The sequence below is a fragment of the Pezoporus flaviventris genome, unplaced genomic scaffold (assembly GCF_033815535.1).
Source record: "Pezoporus flaviventris isolate CSIRO_AGI_PZ_B2104156 unplaced genomic scaffold, CSIRO_AGI_Pfla_v1 ptg000041l, whole genome shotgun sequence".
NCBI lineage: Eukaryota > Metazoa > Chordata > Aves > Psittaciformes > Psittacidae > Pezoporus > Pezoporus flaviventris.
The window spans coordinates 6,670,480-6,690,467 of record NW_026892589.1 but is presented as its reverse complement, the minus strand read 5'-3'; the positions used below and the strand labels follow the sequence as shown (position 1 = coordinate 6,690,467).

Genomic DNA, 19,988 nt, shown 5'->3' with positions numbered 1-19,988 from the left:
GAAACGCCTTTCCGTTTTTTCCCCAGCCTGATCGGGTACCCTACACAACCACACATCTGCAAAGGGATGACATGGGCACGATAAAATCATGCACATGGGATGGCTGTGAGTGCTGTTCTGAGCCTCAGCATCCCTGTCATTCCCAGCCCCTCTCCAGGCAGCAAAAGCAGAGCTGAGCAGAGGTATGTAAAAAATCACCAGCATCTTTGGGTTTGTCTTCAATGAACAGACCCCTCAGCACATACTGAAGTGTATCACTCCTGTATTGCTGCACTACAATAGGGCAGGGGAAGAGCAGTGCAGCCCAGGAGCACTCTGTTTGTTCAGAGTGAAAGAGGGGATTATCTGACTGGGGCTAAACAAGGGCCCTGAAAGTTCAAGCAATGTCCAGAGACAGATGAAAACAAGCTATACTGTGGCCACTCTGATGACATTAGATAAAGGGGCTGATGGCTTGAAGAAAAGGGCTCATTGCATAGGAGAAATAAAAGGTAAATTGTTCTTTTTATTTCCTGCTCATGGCAGCTGGTGATAAATTAGGAACATGGATCCCTGATGAAGAACTCCAATGCAGTTGGAGGCTGAGAATTTGGGAGGTTCAGCTCCACCAGGGCCGATGGGGCTGCCTTGTCCAGCAGCACCCTGTTGCAGCCTTCTTTGGGTTGAGGTTTTCACTGCAGGTTGGGTGGAGAAGCAGGGGCTGCCTGGGGACTGCTGCTATGCCTGGCTGGGCAGCTTCCCCCACGAGGCTGATGAAGGGGATGAGGAGAGAGGAAGAGGGCTCTGTGCTAATGGTGTGACAGCCTTTGAACTCTGAACCTTTCCTATGGAGCAGGGAAAGGCCAGTGCAGCAATATGCCAAGATCAACATGCTCTGTTCACTCTGGCCTGGCTGATCTCAACATTTCTTTTCACCATTCAGACAAAATTTAAGTTATGAAATTGACTCTTATTTACCGCAAGGCCTCTTTCTAAAGGGGCTCCTCCAAAAAGCAGTGCAAAGTAGTTGAAAGCAAACAAACACAGCACAACTTTATCACAGAGCAAATACAGCTAGGACTCAAAGAACAAGAGACACTTGCAAGATGTGCCTTCTTGCAAAGGGGATTTGATCTACAGTGCTCAGTACCAAGCTTATGCAAGACAAAGAAAGTAATCACCAAACTGTAACTCTGAGGCCCAGAAATGAGATCATATATCCTACAGATGGAAAAGCTTATTGAGATTGTACTCAGATTTTAAGAAGGGTTCATGCATCCAAAGCTTTTCTGCTTTTCCTGGCTGTATCAGTTTATCTGAAAAAGGATATTGCCTCTCCCTAGAAACCCAGCCTTCCTTACCAAACTTTAGCATAGCATTATGTGGAAGGAGAGACATGGACTAGGTGATCACTTTTAGTAACATAAACTAAGGACTTGGGGATATTCATCATTCAACAAGTTCAGCTTCTTTCAATTCCATACGTGCAGCATATAGCTGCTCCATCCCATTCAGTTCGAATTTACTGAACCAGCCATCCAAGGAGTGGCTGGGCACTAGAAATGAAGATATGCTCCATGCAAGCCTAGGAAGGGAAGAAAGCCTCACAGTTCATTTGACAGCATCTTACTCCCTTTGCCCTCCCTGGCACAAACCAGGCTAAAAAGGCTTTTCCAGGGCAAGGAAGGGTCTTCCTGTGAAGAACATAATGGCTGCATAGTACTATTTACGATACGCACACGCTATAAATAGCTGAAAGGAAAAAGAGTGGCATATGTGTTTATGGCAGAGCCAGCCTGGCAAGAGAAGGTGCTGCCACTAAGCCCCTGGCCTATCAGGGCTGTTACAGGATAGAAACACTGCTCTCTTAGCACAGCTTCTGGGGGGACAGCACATGGTGTTCATAGCCCGCTAGGTCAGAAGAACAAGCACAGATGTTGGAATCCCTTCAGGTCCAGCCTGTTCCATACCTAACTGCTCAGGAGCTATCAGAGCACCTGCACTACAGGGTTGTGCAAACCCCAGAGCCACAACACTGTTTCCCACACAGAAAAGGGTGAACCAACCCCTCTAGATCAATGTGCCACCCTCCAGCTTTCAACAGGCTTAGTCCTCAGCCACCCACAGCACCATTATTTTCTCTTTCTTTGTTGGAGTGGCATTGGGCTTAAGAAGCCCTTTCCCAGACCTGTTTGGAGCCAGCTGACCTGGGTAAGAGCTCTGCTCCTTGGCACCTGCTCTGCAGGCCCAAGAGGTGTGCACTGAAAGGTAACTGCTTTCAGGCTATGGGAACTTCCCTATGAGGTCTCCATTAGAGAAGGCGATGACAGTCGCACTTATACAGGTGACTAGGTTTCATCCATAAGAGACAGGCAGGAGGATGCTTTAATGAAGGGCACACCAAGAAGCAGCACCTTCTCTTCGTTAACCTCTGCCCCTTGGTCCTTGCCACCCACAGTGAGCTAAGGGTGTTCCTTGAGGCAGAACAACCTGCTCTGGTGGCAAGAGCTTGGCTTGCTGTCACAGAGCAACAAATTGTGCTTTATAAAAGTACTTTCCTGGGTGTTTTCCCTCTGGTGGCACTGCAGCACCTCCCCTTCCCAGGTGCCCTTTCCTGGACTAGACCTCAATTAACTCACAGCCTCAGGCTATAAATCAAGCCAATAAAAGGGGCAGTAAAATAAACACAGTCAGGTCTTCCCCTTTCCATTCAAATGTACTGAAGTGGCAAAGACTTTTTCCAAGCAGAGCTTAGACACCCTTCGTTCCACTGGCCTCACAAGAGGGAATTACAATGTGCTCAGATATTAATACAGGTGACCTGGTCACTGGGATGCACGTAGCATTAAGAAGTGCCCCCATGGCTTAGAGGTCAGCCTCAGGTCACTTCTGCAGAGTTTCCAAGGGATGGACAGGTCTAATTTACAGCTCACAAGAGCTGGAAAAAAAGATTTTAGAGATGGAGGTTAAATAAGCAATGTTGTTTTTTGTTAAGGCCTGGTCTTCTAGAACATAAGGGCATACATTTCACCCAGCAGACATACCTGACACCTCAAATAAGGAAGAATAGTGGATCTTCGTGCTCTGAGCCAAAATCTGCTCCTGGGTCAATAACACCAAAGTATCAGTAACTCCCCAAATCTTTGCACTACCACACCCTTTGGAAATCTTCCATCTCCCTTGCAGCCCATAATCCAGCCCCAGGGATTGTCTAACTCATTAGCAGACTGTTTGCTAGGACCTAAATCCTCAGCATATTATCATGAAGGAATGGATGAGGCAACTGCAGCCTATTTTCATTAGCAGAGGGTACAAAGCCTGGTCAGAACTGAGCTGCTCCTTACAAGAGGGAGGGAGTGAGCACACCTGCACACATCTGTAGAGGAAGAAGAAGGGTTAAAATCCTGGAGTCTGTCCTTTTGTGGCCACTGTTTCTGTGCTGATTGTAGGTTTGCAAATAAGTGCTCATTCAGAGAAGCAGGTGAGACATCTTTAGAGTCATGAGATGGAGCAGAAGATACAGGAAAAAAAAAAAGTTCAGGAGAGGAGGAAAAAAGCTGAAAGGGACTGAACTCTTCCTTCGAGTCTTTGTCCCTCCTCCGTAAATGGGAGCTATGACAATGCTCCTGTAGTTTGTCCAGTTAATTATAGAACAATACGTGGAGGAGGGCTTTGATGGATTGGTGATTTACAAGATAGGGATGTGAGAGCTGGAGAACGGTAATTACACGAGTGCTTCCACATGCCCATACAACTGACTGTTTGACTAAGGAAAAGAATCCCTCGTATCTGCCTTCCCCTTGCAGATAAAAGCCAAATGCCACACAGGCCTGGGTAAACAGCACAGTTTGGTTCCACTCAATCTCGAGGGGATGCCTGTTGCCCTTCCCTCCACCCCACTCCTGGAGAAGCACCCAAGGAGAAGGCGCAGCACTGGCAACTGCTCACCTTCGCTACAGGGAGTGGATGCCCAGGGTAGAGATAAGAATCACTGAAGCAAGGCCACAGGCGAGGGGACAATGATGAGGCTTGGGCCACAAAGCCATCCATCACATGGGAAACAAAGCTGTTGTCAGCAGGGACGGCTGCATCCTCCAGGCATGTCAGTTGTCGAGTGAGTTGGATGACAGGTCGTCAAGGACTGACAAGGCCTCCAGGGAGATGCCAAGAGTAGAAGAAAGGCCATACAGTGACTGTCCTTATCCCACATGGTGCCAGGTGAAGAAAGACTAAATCTCTTGATACCAAGGTTGATATTTCTTAATTGAAAGATTTCTGTAGTAGCTGAAGATGCAGGGCTTTGCTTGGCATAAAGAAGTATTGCACCTGCACAAATTAAAGTCCTTTACACATTCTGACCAAAGAAACACAGGCTTAAAATATTCAGGTAATGTTTCCCCCCACACCTTTCCTGAATGGTGTGAGCTTCCCTTAGTTTGAGTGTTGTGACGCTGGGGACACATACAAGAAATCCCACATACCTTACAGCTCAGACTGCGTCTTCCAGCTCTGTGATCAGCAACTAAGTGATGCAAGCTCTGCTCCAGTTACTCCATTACAAAATGGACAAACATAGCAGAGCATAACATTTCCACAGAAGGGTTGCAAGGGAAGGGAGCTGTAAGATGGTACACATGCCACTCTTCACTCTTCTTCACACTTTTTGGGCATCCCACACCATTAGTTGAGGCTTGCCTCAGGAATAGTGTTTTTGATGAGCCCTTCAGTGGACTCTTGTTTCAGACTAACATAGTAGCCCAGTTTGACTTCCTGACTCACTCTATCCTAATTACCTCATGTAGACAAGCCCTTGCATGACTTGCTTCTTATATACATAGTTCTACAAAATCATTCACCTCGAGGAATCAAGCAAATTTACGAAGGTCTGGCTTCCACATGAAAGTAATACAAGAACAGCCTTTCTGAATTCAGTACTGGCCAGAAAACAGGAATGAAACACGTGTTTCTGATAATTTCAGAAGCTCCAAAAGAAGTTTGATTCAGAGAATGGGCAAGAGTTTGAAGGGGAAGAGGGTAAACACATGTCCTGTTTGAAGTGTAAGGTCTCATTTTTTTATTAAGTCATCTTAACCACTCTTAACACATGCACATGAAGTGTCAACCCAGGGCAATGTGCAAAGTAGCTCATGATGCAGATATTAGAAGTTAAGACATCCCAGAGCCTGGAAACTGTTGAATCCAGCAACATGGTCTGAGCTCACTATAAAGGAAGGTTAAAATGGAGATGAGGGTCTGAACTCAGACTCACAAATACCAAGGCTTAAAGTGGGGTACATCTTGAATTATAAGCTACTCTCTCTCCTTTCTTTCTTCTTATTGCAGCTCCTGGGACCTTCCTTCTCTGTGTCATGTTTGGTGACTTTTTGCTTATTTTTCTGCAGTCGGGAGAGATGCCACAAACCTGGAGCTGGGCCCTTCCACCCATTAATCAAAAGCTACAAGTGCTCTGTAGGGAGACAAAACCTCTGTGTGTTTTCTCTGATATTTCTGGAGCACGGCATAGAGGGCAGGGGGGCTGGGCCAAGGACCCCTCGTTAGATTAACATTTTATTCAGAGACCTATTAATCAAAGTCAGAAGTGGCGTGAAGCGGCACCAAGGGAGAAAAATAGCTGGACAATCAAGGCCCTTTAAAAAACAACCAACCCACACACAAAAAAACCCTCTCAGCTTCCCCTGATTTACTGCAACTCACTCACAGTACTAGATGGGAAAGGGGGGATTTGTAGCCTCTATCCAAATAAGAGCAGACCGTGCAGGTAAATTCTGGGTTTTTTCACATTAAGCAAACAACTTTCTGTATCCTGCCCCCCAGCACCACTCAAAAAGGTCCCTATCTTTTTTTCTCCAAAGCATAACGTGCTTTCATGCAAGCTTATACTTTTTAATTATTATTTTTGGAATACAGCACTATTAGACTTCTTTTTCTTACAAGGAAAGACAGGCTCAGTTAACGGCACAGGTCTGGCCAGCATTCTGCTTGACTAGGGTGTTTTGGAAGGGAGCATTTTGCCCCACAGAGGAGGAGATAAATGGCCTTATACAGCATGATACCAGAGGGAGTCAGGCATGCGTATGTTGGGAGACCAAACAACCCAGTGTTTGTTCCCTCTGGCACCAGCACTATCCCGTACTGAGATGAAGCACAGTGACACAGGTGGTACTAGCCTGAAAACACACAGATGCACTGGGGATAATGCAGAAGGGGTGTTTTGTTTTAAGATAAAGATCAACCAGGGAAGAATTCAACACTCATCTCTATAGTTTTCCCCAAGAACTCAACCACTGGATCCCAGAATATTTCAGTGAGAGTCCAGTCAATCCCCGACTTCTATCTCCACAGCCTGGTTAGAGAACAGTATCTCAAGGACCTCAAGGTACAGAAGGGAATTGGGCCCCATGGCTAAAAAGGGTAACAGCATGAAGAACATAATTCTGTAGGGATTTGACCAGTAGTACCATATGAATTAAACAGAGCCCAGAGGAGAATCTTGTGCTTTCCTCTGAAAGTGGAGCAGGCCTGATAGAAGAGAGAGGACAGGGGCTAAACTGGAGAGCAACATTATGACCAGACTTGCCAAGCAGTTCCTAGGAAATTGTAGCAGCTGCCTTATACAAAAACAGCTCAAACGAAGGAGAGACTTTGCTCTTTCTCAGAGATGAGGAAAACTGCATGTGTGCATCCTCTGCCCAGGAAGAGCCAAGGCATCTCCAGCAGCTTTAGGATGGTTTTCTCCCATGGCAAGTTCCTGGCAGCTGCTGACAGCCGGAAGACTTGGGGAACTCAATCCCTTCTCTCTTCACAAAGCTTATGCTCCTCCAATCCTAAAATATAAGTATATGGAGGAAGAAATGGATTTTTCCTGTACAGATACACGAGACGCGAGGCAAAGAGCAGCTTGTGGAATGCACAGCCCAATGGATCTAGTTTCCCAGAAAGACTGGCCTGGCCTTAGCAGAAGGTTAATTAACTCTGGCAGCTCAGGGCTGGAAAATGTCCACTTCATGCACTGGAGCGCCTGTCCACGGGTGAAGAGGGGGACAGGCAAACCATAGGGGCAAAGGTCCATCTGCAGACATGTATGAAAAGCTTGGCTGGGCTTGTGCCTGGGTCCTGCGGGAGGAGCACAAGAAAGATTTAGCCAATTGGCTATAGCCAGACCAGGGTCTTGCGGGTGCAAGGAGAGAACAACAAAACCACAAAAGAGCTAGAAAAACACAGCCATGCCAGGCGTAGGTGGAGACACATTATCTTATGGGGCAGGCATGCACTCTGCCCTCCCTTCTCTGAGCATCACAAATGTCTTTTGAGTAGCAGCCTCCAGGAAAAATGGCTGAGGGCTTGAAGATGCATCCTTCAGTGGGTGTTGTGGTTCACAAGCAGAGGAGCCGAGTGCACCCCTGCAGCAGAGTAGAGAGAAATGAAGTTACTCCAAGGCCACAAAGACCTGATAAAAGCAAGATCTGGCTTCCCTTGCACACTGAAAGGGGACACTGTCCCACATCTCTGTGCACACTTGAGGGAAGCGTGTTTGGGACTGGACACCTCTGTTCCTGCTGTTAATTCTGCACCTTGCCAGACTGCAGGATACACACATTTCATGCTCAACAAGACCAAAGTTAGAGATTGCTTCCTAATATACCAGCTCCCAACTGCACCACACATCAAAAAGTGCCCTTGTTCCCTGTCATTCCTGTAACACCCAGGATTTGGATATTTTGAAAAGACTCACAGCAGCATTTTATAAGCAACTTCTGTGAGGTGGCAGCAGCTGCCCATCGAAGCACAGGGCCTGGAAACAGACACTGCCCTCAAGACTCTGGTATCAGCAGTAACACCAGCTCTTCCAGGCTCAGACATACTGAATTCTAGAAAGAATCTGCTGATTAACTGAAACATGAGGAACAGGGAACATGATCCCTCTTCTGCAGTGTGCAAATTAATTGAGAAGAAAGTGAGGAAGAGTTACATGCAAGATAGCCACCTTGAGGCACCTTTCTTCCTGCTTCCCAGGAAGCTGGTGTGAGGTGCAGGGGTGTTCAATCCCAGATTTGCTGCTAACATGCTCTGTGAGAGCAGGCACATCCCAAAACTGTTTCAGTTCCTCCATCTTTGCAGTAGATGCAGCAACTAATATCCAGCGTGGCAATGCCCTCTGAGATCTGATGATGAGAAGTCTCCAAGACAGATAATTTTTACTAAGTATGTTCCTCACACTTCCTAAACCAGCAGGTTCATCACAAGGTAGGTGAAAGGATGAACAAAGTGTGGTGCTATTTTAAGATGTCTCTCCATCCAGGAGGTAACAGACCAAATCCTCTATGCTGTGTTAGGATGGAATAAGCAGCAGCTGGGGAGCTACACATCTGCTCCAGGAAGCCTGTGTATCAAAAGGAGAGTGAGACATTAACACAGAATTTCTGTGATTCCTTGGCTTGCTATGCAAGATAAGTATCATAGCCTTAAATACTTGAGGGAAATGCTAAACCTGAACAAAGTAAAGTAAGGTTCAATCTGAATTGTTTGTGAAGAACAGGGAAAGAAAAGAGAAGAAATAGAGTCCAGGAGGCACTGGATAAGCCAAGGAAAACATTTTGAGAACGCCATACCACTTAGTGCAGTCAAACGTATTTCAAAACCAAAGAAATAGTTTTCCAGAAGTTTTTGCATAGCCAAGCTATAGGCAGGAGGTATACCCTTGCCCCTGCTTTGAACCACAGATACATCCTCTCCTTTGCCTAGAATTTTTCACTCACAAATCTCAAAACACTTACAGATGTTCAAACTTAGCATACTTCCGAGATTAATTTTCTAGATTCAGTTCCTTGATAACCCTACTCAATAGACATCACCTTTCACCTTCTGCTCAAAGTCCCTCAAAAGCTGCTTTGCTGAGAAGCTACACGGTGTCTTATGGCAGCCCACAAATTCTGCTGCTCTTCTCTCCATTGCAAGCTGAAGTGCAGCAGCTCCAATATATTTTGGTTTATTTTATATACAGCTTGGCATACACTGACTTGGGTGCAGCAACTCCAATAGAAGAGCCTCCCTTTCCTGCAGTGCTGGACTCTGAACCAAGGCTGGATTAGCCAGAAAGGTAGGAGGGCAGGGCAGGAGGAGCAGAAAGCCAGTGCCAAGACAGGCAAGGAAATCCTGGCATTCCTCTCCGAGCATGTAACCGGATCCTCCCTCCTCTATTATTCTTGCCACTCATCCCCCATCTGTAGGAATTGCTGAAGATACAACTAGGCCAAGTCAGTAGGCAATAACTTTTTCAGCATTTGTAAATACTCAGTAATCAGCCCAGATCAAGCTCCTTTTGCCAGGAAACTGCCCATCAGGTCTAGCCCTTTTTTCTGCTCACTCCTGGTCATTTTCTTGGTCATATGCACAGACTTAATCCTGTGTGATGGTTGCTGTCTGCTTGCTTTGACATTGGTAGCACTGATGCTATATAAACTCTGCAGTGAGGTTCTTCCTCCCTACCTGAGCAAGGAAACTTTTCCAGGCAGTTCACAACAGCAAATACACAGTTAGCAATGAATGTTCTCACACACACGCCAGGGAGCAATTCATCCTTGTAGCATTCAGCTCAGACCTTCCTTGCTCTGGGAAGACCAGAGGATGGTTTAGTGTTGGCCACCCTGGGCAGATAGTGAGAACAGCCCAGCCACAGTGCCCTCCAGCAGCCCTGGTTAACTCTCTGTGGCATCAGTTCAACCCTGCAGGTTAACTCTCTGTCGCGTGAGTCCAACCCTGCAACTGCCAGGTGGAGAACAGCCTGTCTCATTCAGTATGGGGAGCACTGGTGAATCCACTCATGGCCTAAGCATTCAGGAAAGTGCTCCAGAGAAGGATACAAAATAGCACCCCATACTGTAGTAAGTTATCGCTCCTAATCAGTAGTCATTAAAGCCGTGGCACAAATTACACAAGGCTCCTGCTGACTCTAACAACAGAAGGGAGAGCAGTTCCACATGACCTCTCAGCTTTACATGCTTGCCCTGGGCAAGTACGTTCAGCTCCATACCAGCCTACTTCAGTACTGAGTTACCTTACATCTTGCTGGTGCCAAGGAAGACAGGGAACTGGCAGGGTACAGCTGTTAAGTGTGCAGCACCAGAGATCAGTATCACTTCCAACCCACTTCTCCCACCAGCCACCACAGCACAGCCCAAGGGGATGTCACCCCAACACCTCTGGGGCTGCAGCCTGCTCACAGTGGGCTGAAAGCCAATGGCTCTTGACTGCACTAATGCCAGGCCATCTCTGTGCTGCATAAGCCATCAGGATCACTGCCTGCTCCCTTCCATCCAAGGGACTGCCTCCTTCCCTGCCCTCCTACCCAGCAAAAGGTCCTGTTTGATATGCACTCCAGCTGCTTCCCAACTGAGATGTTCCCTCTCTGATTGACATTTCCTTTGAAATAAGAGAAACACAGCAGCCGCTGGACTCCCAGTATGTCAACACATGCAGCTCAGCACCTCCAGGGGTCCTGGGAGTCCTTCCAAGACCTGCTGGATGGTTGTGGTTAATAAACTCTCAGCCTCTGAGTAACAAAAGTCTTCTGCTGGAGAAACCCCAAATGTTGTCATGTCCTGCACAGCTTCCATCAGGTGGATCCACTTGCACAGCAAAGCAAAAAATAAAGCTCTATCTTAGGCAGGACCTAGCCTCTTTCAGGAAGATTGATGCCACAGAAGCTTGACTCCAGATAGGACCATAAGCCGCTTCTCAAAAGCGGCAGCTCCACTAGGCCACGAGGTCACTGGTAGTCCTGCAATCATAGATCATTTACCCTATACTCTTTCTGTTCCTCTGTTGTCTCACTACACGCAATGAAAGACACTTCAGCAGACAGACCCTCTTCACTGTGCAAGATACAAAGCCGGTAGAAACCATTCAGCAATTTTAATATGAAACCCCCAACTTGGCAAGACCAAAGAACAGTTGGTATAAGCATCTGTCTTTAAAACATGGATTAAAAAAATGTATCTATAAATCAGTGGACTTGTTTAGATGCCTGCTTTCAGCCTCACAAATACCAAAGCTCCAATTTTCAATTAGAGTAATTTTTCATTTAGAAAGTCAAGTGGGTTGCTGGTAGGCAGGAGGGTGAGCATGAAGATGAATGCACCAGCTGTATGCCCTGGGTTTCAGCTGAATTGTTTCCAAGATAGACTTTTTTTTCCCCTGTCTAAGATTGGAAACATCTGAGATAATTTCCCATCCCACATGGATTTCACAATTTCCCATCCCTGGGAACGTAGAGTGCCTAGCACATGGGGCCCCACAGACATCTACAGATAAAGGCAAAGCAAGGTAGGAATGCTGGAAACTCAGAGACAAACAGGGATTGAAATTACATGCTATTTTTTTCACAGCTAATTAACCACTGGAACAAGTTTAGGGGATACAGTGCCCAACTTTCATCTCAATTTCCTCTCATTTTCTTCAGGCCAAGAACCAGCAACGGACAGATATAAAACACTCTACCTGAAGCACTGTAGGAAACTGCAGGGTAATTTGCACACTGAAATTCAGGCACAGCACTTGGAGGTAGCTCCCTTCGTTTAGGGGTAAGCAGCACCACAGAAATTACAACCCTGCTTCTTGCACTCTTGAAAGTCTCAGGAAAAGAGGAAAGGCAGCTAAGGGATCATTAAAATGCCATTCTTGATGGATAGTGGCAGGGGGGATGAGAGGAGAGGAAGTGATCAAGAACACCAGTATCTCACTTTCAAAGCCTTCTGTACTGGATCATCAAATTAATCAGTTTGATGGTTATGGTGCAGCTTGGCCAGCAAAGGACCAAACACAGGAGAGTGGCAAGCTATGTTTTATGTACAACTTCAGAAATGCTGACAGCACTCTGAGGGGTGGGGAAGAACAGGTACCAACAGAATAGGCAGCAGCTCACAGCAGAGCTGAGAATGAGGCAAGAAAGATGACGCCAGTTTTGGTTTGAACTGAACAGCCAGCTCAGGGCAGAGTCTTTGGACCGGACTCGAAGTATTACAAGACAGAAAAACATGTGCAGCTGCACAGGGAAACTTCCCTCTGCTTCACAGGCTTTAACGTGGACAATCTCACTGCAGCACATGGGGATTTATGGAAACTAAATATGAAGCCCAAGCCCCAGTGACTGTCTTATTGTCTCATGTCCCCATGGAACAAAGATTTTATGCTTTATTTCCCTTCTCTCCCTCTGCAGGAATCCAGGCAGCTGATCTAACAAGAAGATTCACCTGAGAAAGGTACAAAACAGCCCGGGGAAAAGCCTTCATTTTACCAGCAGGTTCATTCACAGAGATCATGACACAGCACATAAGAGGAGCATTGTTTCTGGAATAAAATCTGCATTTGAGCTCTCTTCTTTGGCCATGATCAATGGAAGGGAATTAAAGCCTTGTCCTGGGAAAAAAATTAGCTTGCTAAAACTGTGTTGAAAGATCAGGTAATGGAGATGCAGCGCAAGCATGGGCACCCACATCATCTCTTGGTGAGCTTAAGAATGCTGGAGGTAAAAGCCCCTGCTGAAAAAAGCTCCCCAAACACAGGCACAGACATACTGCATCCCATGAGAGACAACCAATTTAAGGGCTATGATTTGTAACAGAAGATGTCAGTGTTTCACAGTATTTCAATCCAGACTTCAGCTCCCCACAGGTCCTCCCAGTGCAGGGGCATTTATATTCCCTGGGTGATTCCATGTTTGCCTCTTTAGCCTCCGCATTTTCTGTTCCATAGATGCACTGAACCAACCCCAGCAACTTTGAGTTGCTCTTGCACCTCTGCCTTACCTAGCCCTGGGGTATTCTCAGAGCACATACCTTCTACCCATCCTCCAGACACCTTCCCATCTCCAGCAGGCATGACAGCAGAAACCCACTGCTCTAACCACTCAGTGACGATAGGCAAGGTTTTCTCCCTGTCGCCCCCTACTCCCCCACCTACCAAGGGGTAGGTTTCATTCCTCCAAAGCTCATCAGACTAAACACCCCACAGAGAACCAACACTATTTCCATTATGGACATAGCAAGACAATGCCCACCTTCCTTCCCTCTTTGTTTCAGTCTGATGTTTTGGAATGCCAACATGAAATTGACTGTGTAAACTAGTAATTACAGTTTAAAAAAAGCTATGTCTGCTGGTTGGGCAACTAAGTTCAGAGATTCATTTAGTCTCTTTGGGTAGACACACATCACACTTGCCTTTATCCTCCCCCAGGCCCACATCTCACGTTGATTTTACCAGTAAAAGCAAACAGGAGATTAAAAGCTACTTGCTGCCCTCTTCCGAGCAAATCCAAATTACATGTCAATATGGGTACGGCTCCCGAGACTGACCTTACTGCAATGAGCTCTGTTTTCATGCAAAATGAATGACACTGATATGGCATCAAAGCACTGAGACAGGGAAGGTTAGAAGTGATTATCAGCTCTTACAGAGGAGGACCGTAGATCAGTGCTACAGCCTAAACCATTACGTTTCCATAGAGGGCGTTCTTTACAGTTTGGTTTCATAACTGTCTGGTTAATCCTCCCCTGTGAAAACATAAAGCAACACTCCCAGCATATTCTGTTCTCAATAGTCACAAACACTTCAGAGCAGAAGAAGATCATGAAACACATAAAGAGGTAGGAAAAAAGTTACTTGTAGATTTAAGAGGGTGATTTTATTTTTTTTTTAATAAAACCATTTTAATCTTTTATGTCGTTCAGCAGTGCTCTAACCTGTCCTTCCAGAGAATATATGGAACATATACCTTTATCCAGACATACAGTATCTTCAGAACAAACTGCACATACTATCTTCAGAATAAACCTTAACACTGTAACCTGCTGCTTTCAAGACATGTATCCAAGATAACTAATCATTTGTGGAAACCTGTCAAGTTATACTGTGTGCTCTCCATTTAAAGCCCTCTGAAATCAGGCTTAGGAGCCTGAGGAAGCCTCAGTTTTCATATGCAAATATATATTAAAAAAAAAGTAAATCCCATTTATAAATATTTGTAAAATAGCTCTTCTCTCATGTACCCTAGAACAGACAAGATGTCCCATGATGTGGCATTAGCACTGGTTTTCTTGGCACTCTCTCTGGGATGTCCTGTATACTTCAATACTGAAGGGAAATTAGGGATTTGAAGAAGGCCAGATAGCCTCACATAAATGACCATGAAAAATGTCTTTTTCAATTCCTAAGCAATGCAACAAATCCCACATCAGGCTGCCACCAGGGCATCCATTGAACATTCCCACTCGGGCACATGCACAGCATACATCTGTGATTGTGTGTGACAGGGATATGCCATGCTTCTCCAGGACCTTCCTCCATATGATCTCTAAGCAGTGCTATTCTCCAGCTGTTGCACAGAATGGGCCTGTCTCAGTAACCAAGCCCTACAGTGGACAAGTTGTTCTGTATGTGTAAATATGTGATCTTTTCATCCTACATATGAGGGATCAGAAACTATGAAAGTCTATTTAAAACAACAGGGGTAGGTTCCCAGGCGTCAATAATACACCATCTAAACAAGCATCTGCAGCAAACATGAAGCAAAACATAACCACTATCACCATAAGGTACAGAGACTGAAAAACTGGTTCTCTGTGGGATTCTAGGCTAAAATTCTCAAAGCTCCAAAATCAGCTTGCTTTGCTTTCAAGACTTCTTTTACTGTGCAAAGCATGCAAGCATCACCACGTGGTGAAAAAAGAAGGTATTTAAAAGAAGGTAGAACCAGTGTGCCTTCCCCAGCGTCATCTACCAACCATTTTGTCCTTCACTTAAAAAGTGCTGACCTGCTTTTCAGACACCTCAAGCTTGGAGCTCTGCATCAGTGGAGGCTGCAAACACACTCTGGTTTGGATTCCAATGTCTTTCAGAGACAGGAGCTGCTTGGAAGCACTGTGAATCTTTGGCAATGCAGCAGCCTGTCTGGCAGGCCTGGCAGCCTAATTCTGCATGCCCAGGTGTTGGATTGGCCTTGATACTATTAAGTTATTTGTAAAGCATCTTAACGGTTGGCATTTATCTTTGCCATATTTCACCACTGCTTCCCTTTTGAAGCCACTGTGAAGCCTTGGACAGTCCCTCCCTTCAGAAAGGAAGCCAGTTCTCCCTTCAGCAGTACAGCAGACCCTCCACAGGCCAGTGGAGCAAGAAAGCATCTGTGACATGCAGCTTTCCAAGCCAGGAGAAGCCAAGACATGCAGGCACTAGATTTATGGATTAGACATGCTGCCATGGCATACAAATCACTCTGCACCCAGTGCAATTCATTATCACATTGCTATGGCTAGTCACATTCTTCACAGGTACAAATGATGCCAAAAAGGCTTTTTACCTTTCATGTGCCAAAACTTAATGATGCAGAGTCAGGACCCTTCCTGCCTCCCCAGGGAAATGAAACCACGGTCAGCAGTTGTTCTGCTCTGGGCACACCAAGTACTGAAGGTTTTCCAGCACCCCACGGCAGTGGTGACAGGCAGGCAGCTCAGCAGTCACAGGGCTGGGATTGTGCCCAGTCCAGCCTCTCCCAGTACCTGAGCCTGTGCCTGCAGCACTGTCAGTACCTGTCCACGTGCACCGGCAACATCCTCCAACACAGGTAAATTCAGCTAAAAACCTGCAGAAAACTCAGGGATTCATTCTGCCACACCAGCACACCTTGGGAAAGCAAAAAGCCTTTCACATTCTCTGCACATATCACTAAAGGAAAGGGACTTACAACAGGCATAAACCAGCTAAAATAGCAGTATAATTGACCTAAGGAAACTACAAAAAAAGGGGTGAAGGGGAGACAGCGCTACTTCCTTACACATCTGCATCTGGATTCTGGGAAAAGGATACTGGGGAAAAACAAGCCAGAAAACAGGTTTTCTACTCCTGGGGAAAAACTATTCCTTGGAGGAGCAGTAACACCACAGTACCTGAAAGTCAAGAGATTTGAGTGTCGGGTGCCTCATGGAGCATCACTTTGGGCATCTCCACGGAGCAGGCTCCTCAGTGGAACTGTGTCCCCCTTTGGAGGCCATGGTTACTGCTGATATTGCAGAGAACATTGCAGCCGCACACGAGAGGTGCACTGACCACAACACCAAGCAAGGTTCCATCCCCAGCAGAACAAACCAACCAACCAAATCTGCACTGGAACTCCATTTCCTTGGTTGCTACACTGCAACACTCAGTCAGGCAAACATCACGGTGAACCAGTACTGGAGGGACATGGAGCAGAGAGAAGAAAAGGAGGAAAGAGCCCACCGAGCAGAGCTGTGTATCACTCACCTCAGCCAGGCTGGCCCAGGCGCACACAACATGGCGAACTGCCCTCAGAGCCTTCGACGCCAGCCCGCCCTCGGCAGGGTGAGGCGGCCTCATGTTGCACACAGGACTCCACCTTCGCACCTCAGCGTCCACCGCACAGCACCAGGGCACAGACCCCTCCTTGTCCCCTCCGGCAGCGCCCGGAGCCCCTCCCGCTCCGCAGGGCTCCCCTCAGCAGCAGGTGAGGGCGGTCAGCGCCGCTCGGGACCACCAGGTGGCGGTTAACGACCGTTAACGGCCGCCCGCGACCGTTGCGCTGAGGGCTCAGGGCCGTGCCCCACCCACAGGCTGGCACCTTTACAGACCCGCCGGTGACACACGGTAAGCGGCAGCTTAGGAGCTACCCCGGGAGCCCCGCAGGACCTGCCCGCTGTGAAAGGCAGAAGCTGTCACGGTTAACCCCGTGGCGCGCTGCTGGTAACACCTCCACCTGCCTTCGTTACGTGCTCTGCTCGGCACAGGTGGGTGTACGGGAGCCTAAGAAACTGTCCAGGGTGCAACAGAGCGCAAGATTCGCAGTGTAGGATGCCAAAAATAAGCCGTTTAGATCAACATGCATCATTATTTTATTTCAATTTTGCTTCATTCCAGAAACAGAGGGACAACATAACCGGCAGTAGTCACGGCAGTGGGTCTAAACAAGACCAGATCTCCTGTGCCAGGTGCCATATAAACACAATCAGAGGGAGACTCCAGGTTCAACACCACTTGGCTCCAGGTGAATGTCTCACAAACACTCAGGGCCCCAGTCTGACACAGTGTATGTTGGAATCAGTATAGAAACTATACATAGATTAAAAGGAATGAAGACAGGGGGAAAAGGGTAGGCTTCTAAACAATTCCTCCCTCCTCCAGAAGAACATTAGGAAAGATGTATTAAGCAAGAAGAAGCATCCTTTCCCTTTTACTGATGGGAAACTGAGACAGGAGAAGACTCAGTCAATTTGTCAAAGTTTACTAAGGCAATCTGTGGTCGCACCAAGGAAACTGTATTTCTCCACTGCCTTAGTCCAGTACCTCAACTGTTCACTGACCACCTCTATTCTCACCTGATCGAGTGCAACCAGAAGCATTGTGAAAATATGGCTGAAATATGCTAGCACAGGAAGGATCAAGCACTACAGGCCCTACAGTTATGAGTCAGTTCTGGTTGCTGTAGTTGATGATTTCCTTAGTCTATCAAACCAGAACCACCCCGAGCTCATCAAAGCAATAAAGATCATGCTAAAGAATTTAAAGCAGTAAAAACCCACAAGATCAGGTCTTTGGAAATACAGCAAGTGTCTGATCAGGTCCAATCCTGTTTTGGATGGCAGTCAGGGTCAGATCCTGCACCGAATTGCTCCCTCTGGATATCACAAACCACAAGACCTTCGCACAGCATCACCCAAGGGGGAGGAGGGTCTTCAGTCTTGTGATGTTAATCACCATTGTAAGGGCTTCTTGAAGATGCCCATGTGTCTACATGCTGGTGTAGATCTTGGGTGGTGCTCTGAGCTTCAGCAGTCATTCTCCGAAATTTCTGAAGGTAGACAATGATGAAGATAATAAAGACACCCTGGAGGAAAAGGAGGATGAAAAGACAGAGCTGAGAGAGGAGAGCCAGGATGCAGTACCAGTACTGGCATGTGGCAATGATCTCATCTTCTGTCAGATAGGCAATGATCCGGCCCTGCAGGTGAGCTGGGGAGCTGCATCTCACATCCCTGTATAAGGTCCGGTTCTGCTGCCACTGGAGCCAGGAGCGCAAGTAGAGGATGTCGCAGTTGCATTCCCAAGGGTTGCCCTGCAGGTAGACAACCTGAAGGCTCTTTAGATTGTCAAAGAGTCCATTGGGAATAGAGGTGAGCTTGTTGTAACCAAGGTGGATAATTTCAGCTGAAGGGCGGAAAGCAACAGGTAGTTTTGCTAGAGTTAGGTCTTTTGAAGTGCAGTCGATAATGGTGGTGGTACACTTGCATGGCACAGGGCATGTAGGTATCACGAGTGGGAGGAACCCAAGGAGAGGCAATAAGAGAATTCCACTGTTCATCTTCACCTGCAAACACTCTCCTGGTGAGACTGGATGAGGTAGAGACCAGGAAAGTAGACACCACACACTCTAGGATGACAGAAGGTTTTTTGCTGGTTTGTTCTGAGAATGAGTTTCTAAAGTTGGATGAATTTGCTGTCCTTCACAGGAGTGCGAGAGCTCTGAAAAGAACAGAGTTAAAAGAGGCATGCAAATTCTTGGTCTCTTATTACAGAAGAAATGTTCCTGGTCTTCTAACCCTGGATTTGAGGAGGGATATGAACAGATGGCTACTGGGAGGCTTAGCTGCAGCCATCAAATTTATTTTAACTAGTCCTCAGAAGTGTACAAGAGCTGCTTGTATTTTCAGCATCACTGGAGGCGCAGAAAATTTATGTGAAGGAATCAAAAATTAGGATATGAAACTGCTCATGCCTTATCACAGCTCTGAATCACAATTGTAAGCAAAGCTTTTTTCATGCAAACTACAAGAGGAGATTCAGAAATAAATGTAGTGTTACCACAAGTAAAAAATAGTCTTTCCAGTGTTGAAAAGAAGTGATAAACAGTCCTTGGCCAGCAGAGAGACTACTGACCACCAAGGGTGGAGGTCAGTGTTGTTTTCCATGCTAGATATTGCTCCAGCATGTGAATAATCTCCTACTGGAGCTGTGGCCATACTGGGAGACACAGGTCAATGAGCTGTCTGTGTTGCAGTCTTACACCACTGAATACATAAGCTGCTATAACTTCTTTAGGAGAAGAACTACACTTACCTACAAGGCAGTGCTTTTCTGTGCAAATAAAACATAAAATAAAGTTACCAGAGGTAACTCTGTTGACTTACCAGAGTAGTTCAATCCTTGCTTTCTTGCTGGCTTTACAAGACAAGAGGAAGGTCCTAAGGCAGCCCAGCCAGCACAAGAGTGTTTGCAGCTGCATAGCTGAGCTCCCGGATAATCCCCTTGCAGCTGGCTGGCAAGATAAGGGTCAGGCTCATCCCAAGGACACCTCCTACATGAGGCCTTCCTGCAAGTCTGCTGCATGTCACCGGAAGCTGAGGCTTCATTGAGCAAGTGTTCCAAGAAATGGGAACTGACACTGCTCACAAGAACATATTTGCCAGGAGAGATGCTGACAGTACTGCTAACTGTGATTCTGGGCCCACAGGCTTGGTCCGACAGAAACATCACAAAGGCTCAATTGCAAAGTAGAAACTCACACTGCGTTTCAACCTGGAAGGCGACGTTACTGATATGTACCACACTCCCTGAGCGCTGCAGCCTTTGGTTTCTCTCTCTCATGAGGAAGACTATATTTGGCAGAGTGGGGAGACCTAGCACTTTGCAGTGTACTGACCCTGAGGTTTCACTTGAAGCAGTGACACAAATCTACTCCTAATTAGCAGTGGAAGAAAATGGACTTTGCTGTAAAAAATGGACTTCAGTGACCACAATAGTGTCAATAGTTGAGCCAAGGAGAAAGATTAGCCAGGCACCTGCATCCTCTCATGATAGTTACAGGCTTAAAATATAACTCTTGGCATTTCACTGTCTATATCAAAATAAACCTGTTAGATTCACAGGAAGAATAACAGACCAGGAAAAATAGTGCTCTGAGGACTGCTCTTTAGGTAGCCAAGAGA

At 46.6% G+C, this 19,988-nt stretch overlaps 3 protein-coding genes across 3 annotated transcripts in view; all 3 read right to left on the bottom strand.

Annotated features, from left to right (window-relative positions):
* TBX1 (T-box transcription factor 1) overlaps nt 1-16,394 on the bottom strand; it is a 162,020-nt gene extending 145,626 nt beyond the window's left edge. Inside the window, exon 1 of the mRNA XM_061465583.1 lies at nt 16,294-16,394. The gene's annotated coding sequence lies outside the window, so the exon portion shown is untranslated. The remainder of the gene's footprint in view (nt 1-16,293) is intronic.
* The window catches only part of COMT (catechol-O-methyltransferase), a 363,225-nt gene that overhangs the window by 281,861 nt on the left and 61,376 nt on the right, over nt 1-19,988 (bottom strand). The gene's annotated exons all lie outside the window — the stretch shown is intronic.
* Nucleotides 16,973-19,196, bottom strand: GP1BB (glycoprotein Ib platelet subunit beta). Its single transcript, XM_061465612.1, has one exon. It carries the CDS (start codon nt 18,362-18,364, stop codon nt 17,753-17,755), a length of 612 nt encoding a protein of 203 aa, XP_061321596.1. The 5' UTR covers nt 18,365-19,196; the 3' UTR covers nt 16,973-17,752.

What these genes read in the sequence shown, in the direction of transcription:
- GP1BB (XM_061465612.1), bottom strand. Translation starts at nt 18,364, where the DNA reads ATGAACAGTGGAATTCTCTTATTGCCTCTCCTTGGGTTCCTCCCACTC.